Source organism: Lissotriton vulgaris, chromosome 5 (assembly GCF_964263255.1).
Source record: "Lissotriton vulgaris chromosome 5, aLisVul1.2, whole genome shotgun sequence".
Lineage (NCBI taxonomy): Eukaryota > Metazoa > Chordata > Amphibia > Caudata > Salamandridae > Lissotriton > Lissotriton vulgaris.
Window position 1 is genome coordinate 1235650655 of NC_141693.1, and position 26117 is coordinate 1235676771.

At 44.0% G+C, this 26117-nt stretch overlaps 1 protein-coding gene across 1 annotated transcript in view; it reads left to right on the top strand.

The window, feature by feature from the left end:
* Positions 1-26117, top strand: part of LOC147712385 (tetraspanin-18-like) — a 143084-nt gene that overhangs the window by 28745 nt on the left and 88222 nt on the right. The window contains exon 3 of the mRNA XM_086920327.1: positions 3123-3221. Within this exon, the coding sequence (XP_086776453.1) occupies positions 3123-3221 (99 nt within the window). The remainder of the gene's footprint in view (positions 1-3122; positions 3222-26117) is intronic.

Consider the following 26117-nt stretch of genomic DNA (forward strand, 5'->3'; position numbering starts at 1 on the left):
TCGGCCTGGCAAAGTTCAACAGAATCAGAACATCCAGCTCTTCAGATTTTTACAAAAGATGGTCAATGAAGTGCAACTTCTCAGGGACGTTCCACAACTTGGAGCCCAAGTATGAGAAGGAGTTGCCGTCCATATGTGCCAATTTTACTTTAGGGTCCGTGCAGAGGGACTTGAGTGTAATGAACGGCAGGCCTAGTTGGGTATCACCAGTTCTTTAGGGTACTGTGGGCCAGCACCTGACCTGGACTTGTGAACATAGCATAATGCTTTAAAATGTATCCCTTTTTCTACCGCGAGCCAGTGAAGCTCATAGAGAAGGCCTGATACGGAGGCGCATTTTGGAAAATGGCATAGGAGCCTGATGGCTGAGTTCTAGACTACTTTTTAGACGTCTAATAAAGGCTTTATTGGCCCCTGAATAGAGGAGGTTTCTGTAGTCCAGTCTCAAAAGGAGTAAGGACTGAAAGAGCATCCTTTGGCCTGGAATAGGGAGCATCCAAATGATTTTTCTCAGCCATTTCAAGACTGCAAAACAAGTTGCAGCAAACTTGCACACCTGAGGCTTCATTAACAGCTACTCATACAGCCAGAAGGCAAGGTTCTTACCCTGGGTGCTGGTTCAGGAAGAGCGCCCAAGGTTTATGGCTAGTGCTGTGGGCCCCAAAGCAGTGGGTTCTTGCCAAGATCCAATACCTCTGTCTTGTTGCCATTGAGTTTGAGCGAATTAATATTCATCCAAGCAGAAATCAAACCAAGGCAGGAGTTCCAGCCCTCCGATTGTGGTTCTGAGCAGATGACAAGGAAAAGATGGTTTGTGTGCCATCTGCATAGGAGAACAGGGTGTGACCACAATTTTCACCAAGTTCGCAAGTGGGCGGATGTAGAAATTAAATAACATCAGACTTAGGGCTGAACCTTGAGGGACTGCAGAGATAAGGCCATGAGGGTTGGATAACGCACTGACGAGAAGACCAGAAAGGTGCTGTCTTTTAGAAAACAGGTCATCCACGATAAAGTTGTCCCTTGAAGATCAAAGTTCTCCAGTCTCTCTATTAGAGTGGCGTGAGACACAGTATTAAAGGCTGTGCTAAGATCGAGTAAAATCAGCACACCCGTCTTCAGGATTCTCCTCTTTATGCCACTCTATGCCATTCCACTCTATGCTACTCCACTCTATGCGACTATAGGCCACTTTCCTTCACTCAACACCATGCCACTCCACTCTACACCACTCCACTCTATGCCACTCCACTTTACGACACTCTACTCTACTCTATGCCACTCCAGGCAATTCTACACCACTTCACTCAACGCTATTCCACTTTACACCACTTCAGAACACTTTATCCCACTCTACACTATGCCACTCCAATCTACACCACTCCACTCTATGCCACTCCACTCTATGACACTCTACTCCACTCTATGTCACTCAACTCCAATGTACAATACTCCCCTCCTCAACACTTCACTCTATGCCACTCTACTCCACTTCACCCTGTGCCACTCCTTTCCACTCTAAGCCACTCCACTCTACTCCATTCCACAACACTTACTACACTCTATGAGATTCTATTCTATGCCACTCCACTCTAAGCCGCTCCACTCCATGACACTCTGTGCCAATATGCTTTTATGCCACTTCACTCAATGCCACTCCACTCCACTCAACTCTACACTGCTCCACTCTATGACACTCTATTCCTCTCCACACCACTACACACTAACGCCACTCCACAACACTCAATTCTACACCACTCCACAGCCCTCTACTCCACTCTAAGCCCCTACACTCTACACCACTATACTCTATGCCATTCCACTCTATGCTACTCCTCTTCTCCGCGCCACTCCACTTTACACCACTCTACTCTGCAACACTCTACACCACTCACTATACTCAACTTCCCTCTACAACACTGTACGCCACTCCACTCCACTCTACTCCACTCCACTATATGCTACTCCACTTTGCAACACTTTATAACAGTATATGACAATGTAAGACACCAACTCTACGCCACTCCACAACGCTCTACTCTACTGCTGTCTACTGCATTCCAGTCTATGCCACTCTAACTCCACTTTATGCCACTCCACTGTATGCCACTCCACTCTATACCACGGCACTCTAAAACACTCTACTCAACTCTACTCTATGACAGTCTACTTTGCTCTCCGCTACTCTACTCAATTACACTCTACTCCATGCCACTCTGCGCCACTTTACTCCCCACCACTCCACTCTACGTCACTCTTTGCCACCATACTCTACTCTGCTCTCTGCAAGTCTATGCTACGTCACTCTATGATACTCTACTCCATGCCACTCTATGCCACTTTACTCCACTCTATGCCACTCCACTCCACGACACTCACCTATAGTCCACTCTACTCCACTCCAGTCTACATCACTCTATCCCACTGCACATTATGCCACTCCACTCTATGACACTTTACTGCACGGTACTCCTCTCTACACCACTCCACTGTTAGACACTCTACTCTTCACTACTTCACTCCATGCCACTCCACTCTATGACACTCTACTTCAGTCCTCTCTACAACACTCTACTCTACTCCTCTCCGCACACTCCACTCTATACCACTTTACTCTACAACACTCCACTCCACTCTACGCCACTCTTTTTCACTTTACACCACTCAACATTTTTTCATGCCACTCCACTCCACGCCACTTTGACTATTCCACTAACTTTTAGCCATGCTAAACAGTAGCCACGCTCAAGTACAACATGGCTGAAACACATTGGCAAAGCCAAAAGCTCTCACATAGGGGAGAGCTATTGGCTTTGTCAGTGCTTGCTACTTTCTGAAGCTTCCATTTTTGATCATTCCGTAGCCTGTGAGCAGTAATTAGGAGGCTTTTAAGTGGGTTAGGGGTGGGGTAAGCAGTCATCCTGTGTAATCAACTGGTGTTATAGTGTCTGTGATGTCATTTGCCCTACAGCTGGCCGTTTTTGACTCAACGGTCATGTGTTACGCTTCCTCCCCACGTCTATTCACAAGCTTGTTTCGACTCATCTTCTTTAAGAACCGTGGTGCTGGCTCTATTTATTAATGCGGTTTCAAGTGATGATGTAATTATCTTTTCTCCATAGATTACTACTGAATACTTCCTTTTGGAGCTGCACAAGAATTACCAAGGTGACAACTCCACAGATGTCTTCTCCACCTCCTGGAACACCATCATGATTGCTGTGAGTGTCTTTACAAAAGCCACATCTAATCTTTAAATTTTCTAGGCGAATGTTGTGCTCCATCCATCCATTCACCTGCTCCTTAGCTACTTCTTGTCAATACAGGTCTTGATGGGCATAGTCTACCATTAAATTGTTCTATTAGTTAGTCAGATGGTGGCGGAATGGCCAATAAAACAATCAGTTCCCCTGAAAAGCCAGTAAGCCTAGGGCTTACCCTTTCACATGGTGGGCTTGTTATTAAAGAGTGCACTTGGCAGGATTATGAATAGCACAATGGGCTGGGCTAGGACTACCAGTCATAAGGCAAGCCAATATAGGGACAAAGTAAGACTGGGGACGAGCATAATGCTGCTGCTTGTGGCATGGTCCAGTAAGAAAAAACTTCCACTAAGCATTCACAATAAACATTCAAATTTGAATAGATATGAGGGAGCATATAGATTTCACTGAGAGGAAAGCAGTAACCTCCATATGCTTAACTTGCACTTGGATTGAAATAGAAAGAGGTGTATAATACACTCAGTGGCACATGGTAAGAGTAGGCACAAAGAGGTGATCTGCCAAATGAGTCCACTTAGAACAATACCTCAGGATGAACATGGACCACGTGTAGCATCAATATCTCCAGATGGAAATGAGGAAAAGAAGGAAAAGATGAGACGCAAAACATTGTCCTGCTACCTGATCAGAATCAAGAAGACCATCTGAGTTCATATGTGGCAGGCAAGCTTACTACTCAAGTTATGGAAATAATTCAAAACTCATTTCAACAACCAATACCATGCCACTTAGGAGAACACCACAGTCGCTTTCTCAGAAGCATATTCTCCTACAATCACTTTTCCTTTGTCTTGGCCACATATGTGCCTCTGGTCACTTTCCAAATGTCTTACTTCTGTATAGAGTTAGTTGCCTTGAGGCTAGGTTCGTGTGATAAAAATCCATTTCAAACAAAATTACGTACAATGGGTGGGCCAAGGAGGTGCGATGGACATCCACACAAATGTGACAGGCAAGATCATAATTTCATAATTCAAACACAGAAGCAGAAGAATCACTTCTATGTTCCATACTCGCCTAATCTTGTACCCCAGGATATGCCCTGTAGAGAATTTGGAGCCAGATATATTATCTTTCAGGTATACAAAAACAGTTGCAATTTGTCACTCTAATTTTTGTGAAGAGAAACGTATTTTGCATTCCAACGTATTCTAATAGGTCGCTTCAGAGTGGATTTCAGTCTAAACTACCTACTGAGCATTCATTAATTAGATTGCACATTGTGACTCACTCCGATTGGTCATAATACCAGGGATGGTAACCTGCAAGGCTTAGTATACCATCATTTAATGCAAATAAATGCTTGATTGATTTTTCTGTTAAAATACATTTTTTATAGAAGTATGCTACTCTTTTTTACTTGCCACAAAGCTGTTTGCTTCTGTGTAGTGAGTTCATATTTTTTGTAATATTTTACTTTTCATTTTGAACTGCATGTAGGTGGCATGTCATAGGCTGCATTGATAATTGACTATTTCCCAGGCAGGGCAGGACTGTTCAATGATTTTTGATCTTTGTTTGGAAGGGACAGCCACAACACTCCACTTCCAAATTGTGATTTGTAATCCATTTCTAAACCTATTTTAGGAGTTGGCAATATTACAGTACCACTACTATTAGAAACCTTGGAGGCTCATTTTGATAGTAGTCAGTGAGTTTCCTTCTTCTTCTCGAAAACACTGGTGCTTGCTAACACCTTCAAAATATGTTCCCATCTCTGATGCCACTCCTGTGAAATTCTTATCCCTGCCTTTTCTTGAGAGCGCTAGTCTACAGTAATAGTCTTTAACTCAGCATCTTACTTCATTGTATACTGCCCCCTGACAAAATGTTTAGCTGTGCTACCAGGTTTTTGTATAAGCTACCCTGCTCTGCCTCCACATCTATCAATAGGCACCATGCAAACAAGCTTTCATTTTGCAACAGAGCCCTTTAGAAATTATTCACCCTGGTCCACAAGCCCATTTATGGACTAGCTCTTCCACTGTGATATAATGTATGTCTGTCTCTCTTTGCACGCCATCACAACCTCTCTGCGTTTTAGGTTCACCATTCTTAGTGACTCCTCTCCACTTGCCCTGTTCTCTAGATTCTGGCGTTTCACCTTTCTCCCATTACACCACTGTAATGCTCTCCAACTGGACTTATCCTCATCATTCACATTCAACGTTCCCTTTAATCACCCTATTTTCATGGCAAATTCTCATGAATCTATCCCCAAACCAAATAAAATATTAGCATGTCTATCCTAAGTGACTACCATGTTTCTGCTTGTTCTGTGAGGCTTGTACACACATCTCACACCACCAACACCCACCACGATTTATATATTTCACTACCTGTCTTTTATTATATGTCAGTGGGCTAAGTACCTGGCTTGGCAGTTTTGGCTGGACTGCTCCCATGAGGCACAGAGGCAACACTGATTTGCATATGGCTGGGTCTGAAGTGGGGTGGTGAAGTGAGCTAAAGAACGATGATGGATTCAACCCAGATCTGTGACTGGGGGTGAGTGTCTGAAAAGTTTCAGCGCTCTGTCCATCATCTCCTTGTGTTTCCTTTGTTCACCCTAAGTTGGCAGGGTAGGTCCAGATGTGGGTCCCTTGCTCACCTTGCCACTGGATTCAAGCTAGCCTGACTGATGAGGGGTGTTACTCCGAAACCGGTCCCAGGATGCTTGTTTCCTGTCCACGGAAGACATGGCTAGGCAGTTCGGGCTGGATTGTTCCTATGAGGCACAGGGTCGACTGTTTTGCATATGGCTGGGTTTGAACTGGGGTGGTGAAGTGAGCTAAAGAATGATTATGGATTCAACCCAGATCTGTGACTGGGGGTGAGTGTCTGATAGTTTCAGCGCTCCATTCATCATCTCTTTGTGTTTCCTCAGTACAGCATCTCCCTCTGAGATACCTTTCAACTTAATAAACACACGAATACAGAAAATAACAAAATGAACTCAGACACTCAAAGACTAGCTTCAGCATGCCCCAGGAGAGAAGAAATGCCAGATCTCTGTTACTCAGTCTCTCATATTGAAAAAAGTTGGAAAAAGGATTGACAAGAATTCTGTTTAATCATTCATCAAATCACTCATTGTTACATGGCCAACACAGTAAGCATGAGAGCACCTCACGGTGGGTAGGTGCCCAAAGCAAAGAGTTATTACAATAATGAAATAATTAAAACTACAACTATTAGGATTTACACATAACATCTGATCAATTTACAGAAAGAAGGAGGTGCAGAGAGCACTGGATTTCCAGGAATGCAATTTAACAAAAAGATTTGTGACGAACAGAAATCACATTGCCTGCCTTAAAAAAGATGAAGACCCACCCAGTCAGCAATGATGTCATTGTATTAGTTCATTCTTCAAAACAAAAAATAACTGTATATTACAATGTTTCATCCAAATCATCAAATAATAGGTCTCCTATTAAATCTACAACTGAGTGTAATGTTACTGCGACCTATCCTGTTGATGACTATGTGCTACCTCTAGACAGATTTTTCACGTTAACATTTCTTTTTAATTATTTGTTATATTTTGTCCTCATTTGTGCAAAAATTGAGATATGAATAGACAAGATCCCATTTTTCTTTTGTTCTGTGTTCTGAGTGTGCTTTCGGAGCAGGGGATGCCTTCTCACCTTACAATGGGGTTTTGTCTTAGGATCTACCATTGTGTTTTTTATTTTATTTTTTTCTATATGTTTTTATCCCAAGTTTCCCAGAATTTGGTCCTATTACTTTTCCCTCTAGATGCATCCAGTTTCCTAAACTTCTTCACTGAAGATCGCCATTCACTTAAAGTCGGATGGTTGGCGAGTAGCCACTTCATACATATTTCTCTCCTAGCCAGTAGAATCAACAAAAGAGTAGTTCTTTTTGCTTATTATATATTACTGGCAATGAAACATTACCTTCCAGTACACCAAAAATAACATTTGTAATGCTTACCTTAATATTTTTTCCTATTGCTTTGTTTATAGTCTTACCCACTTCTGTCCAAAAAGTAGCAAGGTAGGGGCATTGATGGAACATATGAATGTCATCTGCCTTGGCTTCCCCACACTTCAGACAGCTTTTTACCGCTTGCCTGTTCATTTTGGTTAGTATTTCTGGCGTCCTGTATGCCCTGTGTAAAGTAAAAAGATGATTCTTTCTGAGAGGTGCAGAAATTACTATGTGCCATAATGTAGAACAGGATACTTGCCATAGAAGCTGATCTTCTGTAGGGATTTTTTCTTTCCATAGGTCTGTCATTAGAGTGAATTCTTCTTCTCCTGCTTGTATCATCCGTCAGTACCATTTCGATACTTCCTTTCTTGCTGGCTCACTTTGTAGATCTTTTTCAAACTCCATTTTACTCTTCTCGTGATTCTTTCAGATCTTTTGTCCAGCTTGCCAACTGGTAGTATTTAAACCTGGACAATTTACCATCCGTGCTCGTTGATAAAGAGTCCCAGCTTTTCAAAGAACTTGCTTGTATCAGCTGCCCCCATATTGTAATACCAGCCTTTTTAAGGGTCCTGCCAGAGTGTCTGTTAAGCATTCGGGAGTTCCTGCTGAGTTCCAGATGGGAGGTAGGCTACTATAATACAGAATTTTCAAGATTCTCCTTATCTCATACCACTGTTTACAAGCCGCACCTAATACCTTTAGTTTGATTTTCTTAAAGTATTTTGGATGGCCAAATTTGTATGCACCGGAGTCAGCATCTGTGATGGCTTGTAGGTAAGGTGTATATAAGGAATAAGCTCTGAGAAGAATCCTAATGTTTTTAAACTGGTAAGCTCTGTAATAGAAGAGAATATCAGGGCTGGCAATACCACCTTGATTTTTCTTCCTGCATAGTTTTTTCTACGCAACCATCCCTTCTTTCGAAGCCAATATGAAACCATTGATTTCTCCTTGGATCTTTTTGATCCATTGAGTCCCAAACTCCAGTGGGATCGCATTAAAAATAAAAGAAAACTTTTTTATGATGTTTGATCTCCCAATGAACGAAAGGGGTAAACTGCTCCAAGATTTGAACAATCCCTTGTTTCCTTTACTCTTATGTCAAAATTTACTCGGGCAATCTTATCATTGTTATTTAATACCTCAATTCCTAAGTACTTTATTCTGTTTTTTGTCTTTACTGTTGTTAATTGGGAGTTCCACGCCATTATTTCCATTTTCTGATGATTAACCTGGCATCCCGAGACCTCTTCAAAGTCATTTAACAGTCTTGTGACGGTGGGAAGTGAGGTATTCAGATCACTTGTGAGTACCATCAAATCGTCGGCGTACAAGGCCACTTTTTTAACCTAACCATTAAAGTTAAAAAGTATGACACCTTGCGATCTTCTTATCTGGCTGGCTAGAGGCTCTATATATAAATTGAATAAGTAAGGAGGGAGGGGGCAACCTTGTCACGTACCTTTATTTGGATTTCTCTCGTGAGCTTGCCATTTATGAGAGTTTTTGCTACTGGGGTTGTGTATATGTTTGTTATTGCCTTTAAAAAATGATCTCCTAGACCATAGTGAAGTATTACTCTACGCAGGAACATCCATTTTACTCAATCAAATGCTTTTGCAGCGTCAAATTTTAAAATGGCGAGTGGAATGTTTTCCTGAGTGGCAATATCTATGGCTCCGATTAATTGATGGGTGAGGTCATGTATTTGTATCCCTTTAGTAAAGCCTTTCTGATCTTCGTGGATTAAGTTGGCGGTGATACGCCCTAGTCTAGTTGCTAAGATCTGTGTGCAAATTTTATAATCATTGTTTAGTAGAGAGATTGGCCTATATGACTCGTATTTCAAGGGGCCTATACCTGGTTTTAAGATGAAGCTAATGGTGGCTTCATTCCATGTTTTCTGGAGCTCTTGAAGAACCGGGCTTTTAGAACCCAGCGGCGCCAGGGGCACGCCCAAAGTCTTCGGATTCACCTGTCTTGGTATAAAGAGACACGGAATACTTCTGGGTGGCGTCAGAGACCAAGTTTATTAGCTGCAGCCAGTAACAGTGATCCTAAAAATACAGCATGGTATATTCTACGGAGAGTGCTCCAATTTGTAGAGCAAGACATCTCCTTTTATAAACAATATTCACATTTAGAACGTACACCCACTGCGCAAAAATCTAACCAATGGGGTACATTCTCAAACAAAGTATCACATGACAAAAAGCTCAGTTTGCAATATCCCAACCCAAAGTTAATCATTGGGAATGTCCCAAATCCAATCTCCACAAGCCGGACAAACCCATAATTGAAAGGCACAATGCATGTAATAAAGAGCATAGAAAAGGAAACAATGACTGATAGTAAGCAAGATAAGGCATGTGTAAGGAGACTAAAAGTTAACGATGTCCTGAACAGTGATTGGCAATCTCAGACAACGATCAAACCAGGGAAATTGGCTCGGCAGGGTCAGTTTCAGGTGAAGGAATCAGATCCTTGCAATTCACCTCGGAGTCAAGAAAGACCCGGTTAATGTATACCAATACGTGAAGGCCAGGCCGCTTCGTTCGTTCGACCACATTCGTCGGCCTGCGTGATGGCAATACAAAATGGAGACTCAAACAAAATGGAACCCATGTTCGAGACAAAATCTCCAAATACGTAATGAACTCGGTAGTTAACGTGACAAATTCACTCCATATTAGCCGAACTCACTAAATACGGTTCTACATCACCAAAATCGTAACGGAACCATAACCTTACGAGACAAGGTCCGTTTTCACAGAACCACAGACCCTCCTTTTGCCATTATGTAGGCAATAACCTAAACTCACGTTAATCTGAATCCAGGTCTATATCAATCTTCATAAAACCATCAAGGTGTTGTTGGAGCATCATCCTATTACTTTCTACTTCTCTCGAGACAGGTCTCCGCACACACGTAGTAGCACAAAGACTACAAACGGCGGGAGCACAGTGGATGCAAAGACGACAAGAGAAGAGAATAGCTAAAACCATACCAAGGAAAATCAGAAATTTCCATCCCCATTTGGACAGCAGTCCCCAAAACCATCCAATCAACGACCAGTCTCCTTCGTCTACATGAATAGACTCTGAAACCTTATGCAATCTGGAAATGGCTTGGTATACTGTCGGGGCATTATCTGGTATGTAAACACAGCAACTAGATTGGATTCATTTGCATGCCCCTCCTCGATCGGCAAGTATGACATCTAACGCAATACGGTTCTGTAATGTCATAACACGATCAGCTTGAAGCTCCACTGTAATATTACTGAGGGCACCTGCAGTTTCATTTATGGTGGCCTCAACCACTCTTGTAAGCTGTCGTATATGTCTGCTATTGGCCATAGGATCCCAAAAGGGTAGGAAACCCTTGAAAAAGTCTCCTACTTCCTGCGCTGCGGTATCTTCCTGATCGAAGACACCTCTAACATATCTTGTTCTGTGATAATCCATAGTAGCCGTGTATGTAGGGGGAAGCAAAAACGCCACATAACATGTGCCTGAAAAATCAGGTGGCAACCATGTATAGGCTCTAGTGTGACAAACAAAATATGTACCTTTAGCTGGGACAAACGGAGAAGTCTGAGATACATAAACATAGGTTTGAGCACACACACTCTCACCTAGCTGAGCTCTCGGATTTCAACCATTACCTTGTAAACAAAAGTGGCCTCGATGGGGTACGATCCAAATCGGGGGAGACCTTTTTTCGTCTATCCTTCTCTGTCAAACTAGTGCTATATCCAGTGACATTCCAACCAATATAAGCCAGTGCCTCATCCTTAGGAATAGCATTGTATGCATCAATATCTCGGATCATATCTACTATTCCCTTTATCAAAGCACTATAGCTCGGATTGTCTCTAATGGAACGCAAAGGATATACCTCATTCGCATAGATGAACATAGTCTGAAAAGCCCATACAGACCCATTGGAAGAAAAAGGTAAAACCAAATATGGCATACCTCTATCTGTCGTATGAGGCATAAGACCACATACCCAACAATTTGTAGTATTGACTACCAACTGATGCTGATGCAACAGCTGTATAAATGAGTTGTTAACAAATTCTGATCTCCTTGTCTGTTCATGTTCAGGCAACATATAGAATTGGTGCAAAGAAACAGTAGTAGAAGAAAACATAGGTTGGGTAGTGGGTGCAGATATCAGTGGTGTAGCATATACAATCCAACCCACACAACCAATGTGATACTTAAAAACACAAAAGAACACAATATAATAAAACATTTGTTACGGACCAATGTACACAATCTCATCTTAAAATCTATTTTCTCAACAACTCTATCAGTTACAAAAGACTTCATCCTCTAACTTGCTGCTCACGGCAATTTTCCCTCTTCACTTAAGTGTGCGTCCAGGCGTCCTAGACGTCCCTAGAACCGCAGACCGTTTGTCAATACGCGGGTCACCCCTTAAGAACTTATACCGTGACCCTGCAGCTGAACCCGGATCGTGGTTCGAAAAAGAAAAAGACAAAAGAAGTCTCTTGTCTGAAAGAGTATAATTCACCAAAAAATGTAAGCTTTATTTGTCCGTTTTAGTCCGTAGATTATAACGTTCTTTACCAGACACAGTCTGATCCTGAAAAAGTGTCTCTGGATGTATAGTATCAAGTCTCAAATGCGGCGGCACAGCTTCTTGTAAAACTTCGTCATCCGCACGTTCCGACTGAGTCCATTTCAAATGCGCATCACTAAAGGGGACAAACTCCACAACTCTCTTGCTTTCTGAATCAGCAACACCATCTCTAATCCACCGGTCATATGGCAGGGGCAGTGGAATCTTCTTGCAGTGGGTGGCATGCACCCAGTTCTTCTTGCCGAAAACTTTGACGGCAGTTCGAGTCGCTAGTAGAACTTGGAATGGGCCGATCCACCTCGGCCTGAGGTTCTTCGTTCTTTGAAAATTCTTGACAAGAGTCCAGTCACCAGGTTGAATCGAGTGACATGCATCCACAGAGGCTGAAGGCAAGGTATCATGCACCTGTTGGTGAAGAACACGCAATTTAGCAGTCAAATCATGTAAATATTCAACCAACATAAGGTACTCGACATCACTGTATTTATTTGGCCTCGGGAAACACCAAACATTCGCCGGGCGACCAAAGACAATTTTGTATGGGCTAAGTCCCACACGAGAATGTACTGTTGTTCTTGTGGACAAAAGTGCCAATGACAAAGCATCAGGCCATGCAAGGCCAGAGCTCGCTTGTATCTTAGCCAATTTAAGCTTAAGAGTGCCATTGTAACATGCTAACTCTTTGACTCTTTTTCGTAAATCTCTAAAAACGTGGCTTTTCCCCCAATCTGGTTAGTCTCTCGGTCCCCTTTTATTTCCAACCAGCGCCAGGAAACCCATGGTGTCAGTGCGCTTTACAAGCACCCCTTACGATACGATACGATTCAACCAAACCAGCTGACTGGGGGTGATTCGCAGCATGAATTTTCTGCCTTATTCCCAAACCTGCACACACTTTCTTCATAATCTGACCCACAAATTCACTTCCGTTGTCACTCCATACGATTCTCGGCAATCCAAACCTAGGGAAAAACTCCTTCAACAAAACCTTGGCTGTAGATAAGGCAGTATTATCCTTAAGAGGGTAAGCCTCTAACCATCTTGAAAAGGTGCAAACAACCACAAGGACATACTTCAGGTTGTTGCATCTCTCCATGGGAATAAAGTCCAACTGTAAAACCTCAAACGGATACGTTGGAGGAGCAAAATGACCTGCTGGAGTTGGAGTTCCCTTGCCAGGATTATGCATCAAACAAATCGTGCAATTTTTCACCAGATTCTCAGCACATTTAGGAATTCCAGCATTCTGCCATACTGGAGCCAACAACTTACATATCCCTTTCGAACTGATGTGGGCCAGTCCATGTGCCATCGTAACCACTGGAAGCATATACGCATCAGGCAACAACCATCGCTGGTGTTCTGACAACTCAATCCAACAGCCAGTCGAATCCAACATTCCCGTAGTATCTCTCCACATACTCAATTCTTTCTCAGTAGCTTCCGCCTGAATCGATTTCACACTCTCTATTGTGTCTTCACACATTCCACCTTACAGAACCCATCTAGCAGGGCCTGCAACATACATTCGACTCGTCACATCTTTCGCCGTTTCTCTTGCTACTTCATCCGCAAACGCATTACCACGACCAACATCATCCGTAATCTTCCTATATGCACTGCATTTCACAATCGCAACTTGTGTCGGAAAAGTAAGTGACTTAAGAAGTTTATTCACCAATTGTCCATGCTGAATCTTCGTACCATGAGAAGTAAGAAATCTTCTCTCTCTCCACAAACATCCAAAACTATGAGCAACACCAAACGCATATTGGCTATCGGTATACACAGTCACTCTCTTTCCTTTCGACAACACACACGCTCTTGTCAGTGCAATTAACTCTGCTGCTTGAGCTGAATTCTGTGGAATACGTTTAGTTTCAACAATCGCGTGCAAAGTCGTAACCGCATACGCTGCAGTCGTATCGCCATTCGGAAGCTTAAAGCATTAACCATCTACCCATAAGGTACCATCAGAATTCGAAAGAGGAGTATCTTTCAGCTCAATTCTACCCTTCGTTTCCTCCTCTGTCCGAAGAAAACAATCATGCTGTTCCTGAACATCTGTCTCTACAGAAATCGGCAACAATGTAGCTGGATTCAATGTGTTGCACCGCTTTATGTGCACATGACTAGCCACAAGCGTCAACTGACAAACGTGCACTAGTAAGATGTTGAGTCTTCGTTTTATTCAATAAGGTATCCACTGCATGTGGGACCATCACAATCAATGTATTATCCAATACCAGACCAGCAGACTGTAGAATCGAAACAGCCGCTGCCGCTGTAGCTCTCAAACAACTCGGCAACGCCTTAGCTACCGGATCTAAAGTAGCTGAAAAATACGCACATAGGCGTTGCTTGTCTCCAAATTGTTCTGTCAACACTGACAATGCACAACCTTCTCTCTCGTGCACGTAAAGGTTAAAAGGCTTACTGTAGTCGGGCAGAGCAGAACACAACGCATCACGCAATTCAGAAAAACTTCTCTGACATTCGTCAGACCAAGGAAGAGGATTTGGTGTATCCTTAAGAGTAAGTGCCTACAGAGGTTTCGCCAACAAAGAAAAATGTGGAATCCACTGTCTACAATATGAGGTGATACCCAAGAAAGCACGCACTTCTCTCTGTGTGGATGGTACAGTCATTTGCGCAATCGCTTGTATACGTTCTGGGGTCAATCGTCTTCCCTCCTTCGACAAGAGATGACCTAAGTAGGTCACTTCTTGGTGACAATATTGCAACTTCGAAGGTGACACTTTATGATGAAGGTCAGACAAATGCCGTAACAAAGAAAGCGTAACTTCTTTACAAGTCTCTTCATTATCATCAGCAACCAACAAATCATCCACTTACTGTATAAGAGTCGCACCAGAAGGCAAAACAAAAGAATCAAGCTGGGTCTTCAAAGCCTGACTATAGATGGAAGGACTCTCACAATAACCTTGAGGAGCGCGCTTAAACCGGAAGCTTCGGTCTCCTAAAGAGAATCCAAAAATATCTCTACTCTCTTCAGCAATTGGAATACTAATGAAAGCATTCTTCAGATCAATAACAGAAAACCAAGCAGCTGAAGCAGGGATCATAATCAGTAAGGCAGTAATGTCCGGGACAACAGGAAACTGCGGGACAACAATCTTATTGACCTCTCGAAGGTCGATCACAAACCGATACACAGGTGGCTGGGAAGAGTCAGTAGGCTTAAGAACAGGCAGAACAGGACTGTTACACACATTACCTCTTGTTTCTTCAATCACTTCTTTCTCAATCAAATCATAGATAATCGCCAAAAGAGCTCTTTCACCATCACTAGAGATTCAGTATTGAGGAATGCGAGGTAACTTAGCATTCAACTTGAGGGTAACAACGTAGGGTGGAATCTGCAAAAGGCCAACATCATTTGGAGCTGTAGCCCAGAGAGTATCAGGGAGAGAACGCAATTCCAGTGGAAGCAGATCTTTAGACAAATACATCGGAGAAATCCCTTTCTCACCCAACGTAAGATGTACTCCCGAAGGAGAACAATACAATGTTGCATGCAATCTTTTCAACAAATCCAAACCCAACAGATTCTCCCCACAACCTGTCGTAAGAATAAGAGGTGCTTCCAATTCACAAGGCCCAACAGAAAGAGACAAAGGACAAGAAACCGGGTTACGAACTGGGGCACCAGAAAATCCTACCGAAACATTCGTCAAGCCAGACAAAGGTGCGCTAGGGAGTTTAGAGGGCATGATAGAACTCTTTGCCGCACCAGTATCCAAGGTTCTGACACACCTGATTTAATCACTTCAACATAAGGTCCACTCTGGTCTACTGGAACTGACACTACTCCCTCTCTTTGTCCATGGCTGACCTAGCTATCATTAAAATCAGCATTCTCACTTTCAACATAATAATCATCAGCATAATATTGAGCAGACTGACCAGACGGAACATTCTGTTGATCAAAACAATTCATAGAATTCTGAGGGGGAAAGGAATGTCCATTCTGGGGGAACACACCACGTCCCCTACCCCTAGGTACTTGCTGGACACCACGACCTCTCACACCAGACGTACCATTCGCACGTTGTAGCAGAATCGGGCAACTATGCTTAAAGTGGCCTTCTTCCTTACAATAAGCACACTGATTAGGGCCTACCGGAATTCGCTGAAGAAAAGACTCGGGCTTGTGCAACAATCTCTGAAACTGTGGAGGTTGCTGAAACTGGGAAGGTTGCTGAAACTGACGCTGATTAGGGCGAGGCGGATACGCCTGCTGTAAAAGAACCTTCGTCTTTAATTCTTTAGTCTTCTTCTCTGCTTTATCTTTCTCATCTTTATCTCTATTCTCATAATATTGTGCAGTAGCCAATATCAGGGCCAAAGAAGAAACAGCCCATGAACTCTCAGAGTCCTTCAACTTATTACAAAGCTCGGGGAGCAAATTATAGACAAACTTATCCACAAACAACCTTTGGCCACCTTCTGTACTCATATACTGACCACTATGATCGATGAATGTTTCCTCAAACCGAGTGAAGAAATCATACACACTCTCGTCTTTCTTCTGTTTGCATGCTGCTAACTTATCCCAATTCACTTGCATAGGAGGCATCAAAGTCTTCATCAAAGCAATAATCTTACCAGGGAGTTCTGTAACTAAAGGCTCAGGTTTGGCCCCTCCACCTGGTCGACCATCTGCAGCAACAATATTAACCCACGTATCTCCCAACTCTACTGCATGATTCTCGTGACGGATCTTCGCCCACAAAGGTTGAGGGACTACATTCCCCAACAACATATCTATATCAGCTAAATTCATCACACACGCATCAACTGTCTGGGACAACACTTTATAATAACCTGCAGGATTTTTACGGGGGTCAGGCAAAGTCTGCTTAAGAGCCAGAACTTCAGCTCTCTTCCAAAGAACATGTACCCAAACTCGCTGAAAATGAGCTGGTACAGCAACAATACCTTGATTAAGATTACCCACAACTTCCTCTCTCCATACAGGGGGAACTTCTCTCATCGAAAACTGCTTCACTTTTCTCCTAACAGAAGGATGAGGTGCAAACAACGACTGAGAAGGAAGTCTACAACTAAACGCAAGAAGCGTCTCTATCGCTTCCTCAACATCGGGACCCACTATCGTCCCTTTAGCAAAATCCGACTGAACATTAAGTAATTCCGATGGAATCGGACCCAAGTTATTATCGTCCCATTCTTCACGGAGGAAAGTACACATAACATGAAAAACATACCTTTGTTTTGGTGCCTCCCACTGTAGGAAAACATCCATAACCGTTTGTAGATCATACCTGGAGGCATTCAAAACCCATCTACGAGCAAGGAGATCTAACACTGTCCGCTCCTCGGAACTAGGGAGCTGACTACGCGTTTGTTTCCGTACAGAAACTGGGGTCATATTTAATGGCCCAAAGAGAGGAGACAAAAGGCTAGTGACAGTCTCAGTCATTCGTTGTCGAGCAGAAGGAGAAGAAGTCGACATGAGGACAGGAGACAAAGTGTTTTGAGACGACAAAGACATAGGGTCAGTAGAAAAGGAAGTTAAAGGCAAAGGAGTAGAAGGCAAAGGAGTTTGAGCAAAGCTGTAAGCAAAGCTGGCGGCCCTAGAGAAGGCTGCGCCTGAGGAGGGAGACCAACTGTGGAAGAACGGGTGACTGAACAACAGCAGGGGGTTGAACAACTGGGGGTTGCGGAGGTGCCGTAGCATTCTGCACATAAGGGGGTGGTAACTCAACAAATGCGACATCAAAGGATCCTTTTCAGGGTCCTTAGTCACATTCGGAAGAAGAGGTGGCAAAGCCGGATAACATTTATCAATGGCCATGCAATGTTGTCTATCCGACACCTCAATCGCACGATCTTCTTTAAACTGCCTAGCAGCTAGCATTATCGATATATTCTTTTCTTTCCTATCTCTTTTAGCTTGCTTAATTTCTCGCTGTTTGGCTTCCTTATGCCAGAGGCGGAAAGAGTCAAACATCGCCGGCCGGGCTTTCTTCCTAAATAGCGCAACTTCTAAATTAACTAAAACATCTGATTCAAAACTACCATGTTGTGGCCATCGTAAGACACCGTCTTTCCGTGTATAGCGGATCCATACTTCATCATACGTAATGGGACCCACTCCATGCTTTGAATAGAGCTCATAAGTCGGAGTTCCAACCGGAGGTATCGGACACGAGTCCTCCAATCGGGAATCCCTGTTACAACTACAACAAAACCATTTCCTAAGTTTGCTAAGACCAGGCATCTTCGCTCACTAATCTAGCTTCAAACATCAAGGGGTTATCAAAAACGATATACTCGCAAATGTACGAGCCCCTCGGCTTTGGTATTTGCAAAAACCAAATCAAAGAACCCAAGAAACTAAACCAAGTCGTGTGAGCGACCCACTTATACTTAACCAAAATGTCTATCACGCCACCAGAAGACTGTCTATCGTCTCGCTCTACAAATCATCATAAAAGGGTCCAAAACAGGGCGACAGTCAGGGCAGCAGTCCTTCGTAGCCGTCGGAAAGGGGAAGCCTCGCAGCAAAAACCTTCAGTCCACATTCGACATGCCGGGGTCGATGAAGTGGGGGCCCTCTTCCAGAATTTCCTCACAAAGCTCCTTACAATCTTCGGGCTTGGACCGGTACCGCTGAAGTCGCCCCACGATGGGCGCCAGTTGAAGAACCGGGCTTTTAGAACGCAGCGGCGCCAGGGGCACGCCCAAAGTCTTCGGATTCACCTGTCTTGGTATACAGAGACACGGAATACTTCTGGGTGGCGTCAGAGACCAAGTTTATTAGCTGCAGCCAGAAACAGTGATCCTAAAAATACAGCATGGTATATTCTAAGGAGACTGCTCCAATTTGTAGAGCAAGAAATCTCCTTTTCTACACAATATTCACATTTAGAACGTACACCCACTGCGCAAAAATCTAACCAATGGGGTACATTCTCAAACAAAGTATCACATGACGAAAAGCTCAGTTTGCAATATCCCAACCCAAAGTTAATCATTGGGAATGTCCCAAATCCAATCTCCACAAGCCGGACAAACCCATAATTGAAAGGCACAATGCATGTAATAAAGAGCATAGAAAAGGAAACAATGACTGATAGTAAGCAAGATAAGGCATGTGTAAGGAGACTAAAAGTTAACGATGTCCTGAACAGTGATTGGCAATCTCCGACAACGATCAAACCAGGGAAATTGGCTCGGCAGGGTCAGTTTCAGGTGAAGGAATCAGATCCTTGCAATTCACCTCGGAGTCAAGAAAGACCCTGTTAATGTATACCAATACGTGAAGGTCAGGCCGCTTCGTTCGTTCGACCACATTCGTCGGCCTGCGTAATGGCAATACAAAATGGAGACTCAAACAAAATGGAACCCATGTTCGAGATGAAATCTCCAAACACGTAATGAACTCGCTAGTTAACGTGACAAATTCACTCCATATTAGCCGAACTCACTAAATACAGTTCGACATCACCAAAATCGTAACGGAACCATAACCTTACGAGAAAAGGTCCGTTTTCACAGAACCACACTCTAAACCTTTAGAGAAGACCACATTAAAAAGATCCACTAGTCTTGGAGCCAGTGGTTCTTTTAGGACCTTATATAACTTGTTTGGTAATGAGTCTGGTCCTGCTGCCTTCCCTCTCTTCAGTTTCTTTATTGTCTCCATGACTTCCTCTATGGTGATTTCTGCGTTAAGCCTCTCACACAGTTTCTCTTCTAATCTCGGCATTATAGCTTCTCTCAGGTATGTGTCACCTAAATTACTAGGAACCACTAGGTCTTCCGTGTACAAAGCTTGAAAGAAATCTGTAATGGCTTTCTCGATCCCTTGATCTTCCACTACCTGTTCTCCCATGGTGTCACTTTGTATTGCGGAGATTTTATTTTTGGTTACGTCCGTTTTAATTTTCCATGCGAGGAGTTTCCCGCTACCTTCCCCATATTCGTAGTAACATTAACATTGACAGATGCAGGGACATTAGCTTTTTGTGGACGTTGTAAATTATCAAGCTGTCCATGAGATCCCCATCATGCATACCTGTACAAAACGGTACTATTAGAGCATCTATCTAATTTGAGAATTAAGTTAAGTGGTTCTTTCTTGCAAGGCAGTATCCACGCCACTGCGAAAGGATCGATAGTGATCCATCTTTTGAAATTCTTTTATGAGAGTACGATGTTCCATTTTTAATCTGCAACTTCCATTTAAGGAGCATTCACATAGCAAATCCAGACATGTCTAGTGGCCAGCAACACCCTAAACCACTTCAAATGCAGAGTTCAGTCACAGTCAGCCATGGTCATTGAACAAGCTTGGTTTATGTTTTGGACAATCATTGATAACCCGTGAAGAGAGACAGTGCCCGAGCATTGGTACCAATGTCTGTGTCACTTACATTCAGCGTAGTCTTCCATAACATCTTGCTGTCCAGCTCCATGAACTGGGGCTTGATGGCACTCAGCTAAGGAGGATACCATGCCTCCTTGCCAATCAGTTCCAGTGTTTTTCACTATTGTCAGATATCTGAACCGTTGAGGTAAGTTCATGTGGAGTCCCTCAACAGCTGGCCCTATCACCAGTGGTTAATTTGTAAAAAAATAAGTGCAGGGGATCTCGCAAGGAGGCAGCTACCAACAGTCCTTTTCACACATTAGCACTGCCTAAAACAAAACTATGAAAGTGGGGAGAGGATGTAGTGTAATGGCCAGAGCTGCCGACTTTGGAGCTGGTGAATCAGGTTTGAGTCTCAACGTCGGCTCAACATTTTGTGATTGTGGACAAATCATTGCCACGTTAACTGATGCTCATGAAAAGCATCAGTGTTAATCAGGGCCGTTTCTGCCATTAGGCAAGACTAGGCGGCTGTCTAGGGCGGCAAAAGGGGGAAACAGTTTTTTTAATTTGAACCTACGAAAGAAAAAAGCCACTTGCTGCTACTGAGTACGTTACCACTTACGAAAATCACGTTTGCGCCGCTGGCCTTCCACCAGATCACAAGGGAAGAGCCGCTAGGATTCTTCAGGGCAAGTGACAGCCATCCGAGCCAGGATCTTCTGCTTGGTGCTTGATCAGGCTCTCTTTGTGCCTTGTGTGTGAAGATGGAAATAGGAGGCGCTAACAGCCGCAGCAACAAGAGGTACTGATGTTTAATCTCAGAGTTATTATGAAATCTATTGTCTCTGGACATCGGCCGCTGCCTCTTGAAAGGAAACACAAGACGCATTTTAAACGTTTCTAAATATACGATTCTGCATCAAACCCAGTGCCCACAGAGCTGGGTGTTGATTTGTTTGTGTCCTGTTACTTATGCTGCAAGGGAGGGGGGGGGGGGGTGCTGAAGCCCTGTGAGCCCTATGGGCGTTGGGCGCCTTACCTAAGAGCCGCCACACTGACCTGCAGGGGTCTCATGGCGCTCAAACAATCCTCCACTTGCTGGGGGGGGGGGGGGGGGGGGGGGGGGTGGATGAGCTCTCTCAAGGAAGCGCTACAGCAAAATAAACTGACACATCAGAGGCCCCCAGGACCCTGCCCTGCTCACCTCCCATCTTAATACTTAACACTGCCCCTGGGGGTGCTTTCTCGCACCCGAGTCTAAACTTCCAATCATAGGCTCAAGATAGCATGACGTAGCATTGAGGGCCAAGGACAGTGGTGAGGGACCCACGTTTCCCCATCAGACATTCATTTCAGGGGTCACCTGTAGACAGGGCTTTAAGTGGGCCGGGTCTGAGCACCGGCAGTTTTTTTAAGGAGGCCTCGAAACGGGTCTCTATGGGGCTCTGTTTTGTGCCATGGCACAGGAGGTCCGTTTTTTTTACGAGCGTTATAGGGAAAGGGAAATCCTTTACAGAGAATCATTTTCTCTCTGGATTTCTCTTGTCTTTTCCGAACTAAGAAGCAGCAACATTGTCGTGATGTCACATGGGCTCTAAGTGGAATCTTTTTCAATATTTTATACAATCCACAGTTGCTGCTTATTTATCTTATTCAACTAACAACCATTGACAAAGCCAATTGTCCTGACTTGTAAGTATGATGTTACTTGTATCATATATCTGGATGCAGTGACAGAAATAACAAAATAGCAGTCGGTGGCACACTATGCTAAGCACAAACTTTTAGCTTAAGTGTTTTTAAGCCACGCCCTTAATTACCCTGGCCACGCTCCCTTGAAAGACCCCATTGTTTTTTCATCCCACTTAAAGCCCTGCTTGGAGAGGATGTGGCTAAACGACTAGAGCGGACGATTTTAAAGCTGGGGAACCGGGTTCGAGTATGTATGTATGTATGTATGTATGTATGTGTGCTCTTATATAGTGCTCGACTTACCCTAGGGCATCTCGGCGCTTGCATTGGGAACCCGTCCTGGCCTTTCCCTGTGAGATAACACGTACTGGGCATCCCCAAGGTGAAAGCCAGGCATCCCGCCGCGGGGCCGTTGTGGAGATTAAGCAAGCTTATTGCCCAGAGCTGCATAGTGTGAACTTGTGCTTAGAGTGGGCACCGAAGCGAGAATTATCGAGTCCGTGGACAATTGGGTTCAAGACCCTGGTCCCGGGTCAGACCTCTGCTTCAGGGTATGCCTCCTCTAACCAGTGAGCCACACTTCTCCACTATTGGCAGTATTGGCAGGGATGCGCAACACCGTGTGATTCTGGGCAAATCACTTAATCTCCCCGTGACTAAAAATGTATGTGTCCGTCTGTAACCCAACTGGTACTCAGAGTGCTCTGATGCCTTCGGGTGGAGTTTGGCTATATAAAACTGAAAAAAAATACTTGGTAGGCGGCCTCGTGCTGCTTTTGGGGAGCATTGAATCAGATGACGTAGTAAAATAACAAAGAGCACGGCACAATAGGCTTTTCTCATCACCATAAATTCATAAACAGCCTCTGAAGACGTATAACCAGTAGGCGCTTTATATGAAGCTGTGTGTGTTCCGCGATGCGCCGTGTGCCTACCTGAGACAGTGGAGTCTGGGAGGATTTTATGAGGCCAGGATTGAGGCCCTCACCCAGGACCATATATGTAGGACAACAAGGCCGCACAAGGGCGTCAAAGGAGGACGTCCTCGAGGGAGCAGAGCAGGAACACGAAACTGAAAGACATCACACTCCAACATGCAGCAGTCACGAATGACGACCCCTCAACGAGGAGTGCAGCAAAGACAGAAGCTGGCAGAGTGCGGCTGCATCAGGGCAGAGGCCTTGTCCTGGGCCAAGGTCTAGAAGACATAAAAAGAAGCCCTTACAGAATCTGTTCAAGGTCACCTACCAAGGGTCAAAGGTCAGCTGCACCTGCGATAGTTCAGGAGCACCTCCTTTAAGGGACGAGGCTCGGGTAGGATTGGGCACACAAGCATTTTTAATGTATGAATGAATTAATGGATAAATGAGTTGAATGAGTGCAATGTGTCTGTGGGAATGGGTATAGTTGGAAGAATGAAAGTAAGCTAGAGTGCCTTCATGAGAGGTCGCATAAGACCATGTTACGATAGTAATTACCGCACTAATACCAAATTCGCAAACACTTATTTTATATGAGTGCATGTATGGGAACAACACAAATGGCCAGAATGTGAGAAGCTGCTGTTTGCGGCATTTGTTTTTTGCACTGATTTTTAGCACACAATATAGCACCAAGTGCCGGTTTTGCAGAATTCCTCCTAATTTTGCAGTTTCCCCAAAATTTCACAATAATATGCAGATACAAATTTTGCAATTTTTCATAAAGTTAACCCAGTCTTTCCTCAGCTGACAAAATTAACACTACTGAGTTGGGTTATATTACTAATTATCTGCAGTGAGGGGCTGTTGCAAAAAGCGCTGCACAGAAAAAAAAAACTGTTGAAAGAAGAAGGGGTTTCTTTATAATGTCACTCTACATCACCAAATGTTTATTTTTTCTTTTGTTAGCGACCCCCAACGCATCTCCTCCTAGAAGTGTCAATTGGTAGGCACTTTATTAGGGCAATAAATGTTTTTTGCTTTTGATTGGGGGGATTGCTGGCAGTAGGCAAAAATAATATTGCATTTCGTATGTGGGCGTTGCATGTGTATATGTGTGCTTGGCGGAAGGTTAAGTTGTTTCTGGTTTTGAAAACGAGTTGCACTTGACGCCTCGTGGTATTTAAAGACAAGGCTCTATTGAGCATCGTGTACATAGTTCTGGGGGTTTATGACTACCATAACGGTCTGACCTGGGCCTTTCGTTGAGGTCGTTTGCAGGACTGTGGTGAACGTGTTTCCTGATAGTAAATGAGAGTAACATAGAAGGGTGCAGCAGTAGAGGGTGTGCCTCTCTAGCCTGGATGACAGGGGGAGAGAGTGATGGTAATAAAAGGGAGGGGCGGCATTTTTCAAATCTAGCCTAGGGCGGCAAAACACCTAGAAACGGCCCTGGTGTTAATGATTAAGTGCCAGTGCTGAGGACTGGAAACCACTGGTTCAGATTAGGCACTGCCTATCACCCATTTCCTTCAATATGCATGTGCAGTACCGGCCACTCTGACTGGATCATGTGGCTTTGAATTTATAACTAACGCTGTGTCCACTACACAAAGAGAGTTTGGGAAACAAATTATCGTGGAATAAATTACAATGGTTTTACTTAAAGCATGATTATTTACTGCATTTATTAACCTATGTTAATTTATCAACAGATCACATAGCCACATAACAGTATTCATAGGTTGCCATCCCACCGTTCCAGTCCCAATTCCATCCTTTGAAACAGGGGGTGCCGCAAGGTTCCTCGCTGAGTCCCACGCTGTTTAATCTATACGTGAGACCGCTGGCTGAGGTCGTCAAGCAATGGGGCATGACCATGGTCTCATATGCCGATGACACTCAGCTAGCGGTTACGATCAGCGGGGATGCGGACAGGGATGCCCCCAGGTTTCAGAGTGGACTTAGAGCGGTGGCGAGCTGGATGAAGAACAACTGTCTCCAGCTCAACGCAAAGAAAACGGAGATCATGATCGTCGGTAGGAGATCGGAACTATGGGGGGACAGGTGGTGGCCCGCGGAGCTGGGGCCGGCCCCCATTCCGGTCACAGAATTAAAGAACCTAGGAGTATGGATGGATCCTGCACTCAGTTTTGTGGGTCATACGAAGAGAACCGCAGCCTGTTGCTTTGGTATCCTACGGTCGCTGCGTCCCGTCCTGAAGTTTTTTGACCATCGTATCAGGCAGCTGATAGTCCAGGCTACAGTGCTATCTCGCCTGGACTATGCTAGCTCGCTTTTGGTAGGGACCAATTCAGCGGAGGTTACCCGCCTCCAACGCGTCCAGAATACCGCGGCGAGAGCCATTGTTGGCTTACCTCGTACATGTTCCGTCTCCGGCACATTGAGATCACTGCATTGGCTGCCTATCAGGGCAAGAATCCAGTTTAAAGTGCTGTGTTTGGCGTTCAAGATTTTGAGGGGTGTGGGTCCTCAAATTCTTGCGGACCTTTTGTCCTGGCATGTGCCTACCCGGTCCTTGAGATCGTTGGGTCAAGCACTTACAGTGATCCCCCGATACAGGCTGTGTCGGGTTGGTGGTCGATCCTTCCGGGTCAGAGCGGCCGAGCTCTGGAACTCCCTTCCAGTAGAGATGCGGTTGCTAGATGATCTTTTAGTCTTCCGTAAAGTTTTAAAAACTTTTCTGTTTTAATAAATTGCCTTTATCTTTCCTTCTGTTGTGTTCCCTGTAGGTGTTACATATTACCTGCCATGCGCCAGGACGCCCCTTAGCTGGGGCAGCTGTGCGCAATACAAATGTATGTAACATAACATAACATAACATAACACACTTAAATTGCATCCTAAACAAAGGGACACAGATTTAACTGAAAAAGAGAGTTTTCAAAGACCTGCAAAAACTAAATAGCGTTCAATATCTCTCAACCTTGTTCTTTCTTGCTGCATGGAATGTTAAGATTACTACCCTTTTTAGACTGCTAAGAGCGGCTAGCGTGCACTATTTTTAGTTCTCACCTGAGACAGCGTGCATGTGCTGACACTTGTCACAATCTATTGTTTTAAAAAGAACTCTAAAAAGGGGCCTTTATCCTGCCCATTACTTACCATTGGTTGGGTTTATTGTCACTCTAATTGTCCTCCTTTTCATTGGTGAGGATGTGTCTGCGCATGTGGGGTTCCCTTCAGCTCTGTTTATGCTTTTTTCTCTGGAGCTTGGACCAAGTACTGATTGATTTCTTGATTATTGTTCTTCCACACTA